The 2156-nt window shown below is 51.3% G+C and overlaps 1 protein-coding gene across 1 annotated transcript; it reads left to right on the plus strand.

Moving 5' to 3' along the window:
• Positions 1 to 877: 877 nt before the first annotated feature.
• LOC137677007 (olfactory receptor 14A16-like) lies at positions 878 to 1843 on the plus strand. Its single transcript, XM_068424199.1, has one exon. It carries the CDS (start codon positions 878 to 880, stop codon positions 1841 to 1843), a length of 966 nt encoding a protein of 321 aa, XP_068280300.1.
• Positions 1844 to 2156: the final 313 nt, after the last annotated feature.

Below are 2156 nucleotides of genomic sequence, written 5' to 3' on the forward strand. Positions count from 1 at the left end.
TATGAGCTGACTCCTACTGAGATGCCCTTGTTAGGACACTTGGCTGTCCCCTTGAGATGTCCTTCCAATCTGTGAGCTGCCCTCAAGGATGCAAACCCATCTCGTAGCACCTCTGTTTTATCTTAAAGCGCCATGGAGAACGCAAAGCCTCTGCAACTGATGAAATGCTGTTGGGTTGGTGAAATAAGGCATGAATGTCGTGGGCTGGAAGTGGGGTGTTGAGACCTTGAGAAAGGGTGAGACATTTAATGGTCTGCAGTGGATCCCTCTGCTCTCAGCAGTGTCTGGTTATTTTTCAGGGTAACATGTGAGTGCGATAACCCTCCACGTCAGAAAGGTGCAAGACCACAGAAACTGGGAACTTGATGGAGGGACAGACCAGCTCCCCTCACACTGCACTAACCCACAGGCAATCTTCTTGCCTCTGTTCTCTCTGAGTGCAGCAGAAATGCTGAGGGTTTCTGACATCCAAGAATACTCCTCAAGTGAGATGGAGGGTGAGCTGTAAAAGTACCTAGAGCTTTTAAACTGTTCCTTATTACTGGGGGTGCAGATGCTGACAGGCCGTTAACAGCAGTTTCATTGGACAAAGTTGACCACCAGGACCGGTCCCTGCCCCTACTCACTTCTGCAGAGCGGGGCTGATGATCGAGAGCCCATGGGCAGATGCCCTGCTCTTCATTATACACGCGTCCAGCAACAACCAGGGCTCCAGCCACAGAGCTGAAAGAAGGTCTCCTAGAAAAACAGAAACATGTCTGTGTGTTACATGGGGGGAGACTGTGGGAAATGGCTTTGATTTTGCTTAGAGAATTCTCCCCTAACTTGTCACTCTCTTTTTCTCCTGTGAACAGGTCACCATGCCCAGAGGCAGCAGATGTCCAACAGCAGCTCCATCACCCACTTCCTCCTGCTGGCATTTGCAGACACACGGGAGCTGCAGCTCTTGCACTTCTGGCTCTTCCTGGGCATCTACCTGGCTGCCCTCCTGGGCAATGGCCTCATCATCACCGTTGTAGCCTGTGATCACCGCCTCCACACCCCCATGTACTTCTTCCTGCTCAACCTCTCCCTCCTCGACCTGGGCTCCATCTCAATCACTCTCCCCAAATCCATGGTCAATTCCCTCTGGGACAGCAGAGACATCTCCTATGCAGGATGTGCTGCCCAGGTCTTTTTCTTTTCCTTTTTGATTGCAGCAGTGTATTCTCTCCTCACCATCATGGCCTATGATCGCTACGTGGCCATCTGCAAACCCCTGCACTATGGGACCCTCCTGGGAGGTAGAGCTTGTGTCCACATGGCAGCAGCTGCCTGGGCCAGTGGGTTTCTCAATACTGTGCTGCACACTGCCAATACATTTTCACTACCCCTCTGCCATGGCAATGCCCTGGACCAGTTCTTCTGTGAAATCCCCCACATCCTCAAGCTCTCCTGCTCAGATGCCTACCTCAGGGAAGTTGGGCTTATTGTGGTTAGTGGCTGTTTAGTTTTAATGTGTTTTGTTTTCATTGTGCTGTCCTACGTGCAGATCTTCAGAGCCGTGCTGAGGATCCCCTCTCAGCAGGGACGGCACAAAGCCTTTTCCACGTGCCTCCCTCACCTGGCCGTGGTCTCCCTGTTTACGAGCACTGGCACGTTTGCCTACCTGAAGCCCTCCTCCATGTCCTCCCGATCCCTGGATCTGGTGATGGCAGTTCTGTACTCGGTGGTGCCTCCAGCAGTGAACCCCCTCATCTACAGCATGAGGAACAAGGAGCTCAAGGGTGCCCTGTGGAAACTGATGACTGGATGTCTTTCTGAAGCAATAAGCTGCCCGTCATCTTCTGCAGAGCAGTTATAATGTATCTCATTACAGGCCTAGCTTGTCATTTTTTTTTTTCGGTGGTGGTGGTGGTTTTTTACTTGTCATAATTTTGTCATCCCCTTTCTAATTCACTGTCTGCTTTCCTTTTGTGGCTGTGGAAGTGAGGAGCAGTGCTCTCTGTGTCTTAAAACAAAATAAAGGGCCCTGCAGTGACTATTTCTTTCCTGAGATCGTTCCTCCAAGGCCTTTTTGGAGCTTCAGGGCAGTTCCTGTGTGCATGGGAGGGGAAAAGAGTCCCAGCATGGCAGCACTGCCAGGGATCATCAGCATTTGGTCTTCCAGTGCTGTT

This window comes from Nyctibius grandis (genome assembly GCF_013368605.1).
Source record: "Nyctibius grandis isolate bNycGra1 chromosome 34 unlocalized genomic scaffold, bNycGra1.pri SUPER_34_unloc_1, whole genome shotgun sequence".
In the NCBI taxonomy this organism is placed as follows: Eukaryota; Metazoa; Chordata; class Aves; order Nyctibiiformes; family Nyctibiidae; genus Nyctibius; species Nyctibius grandis.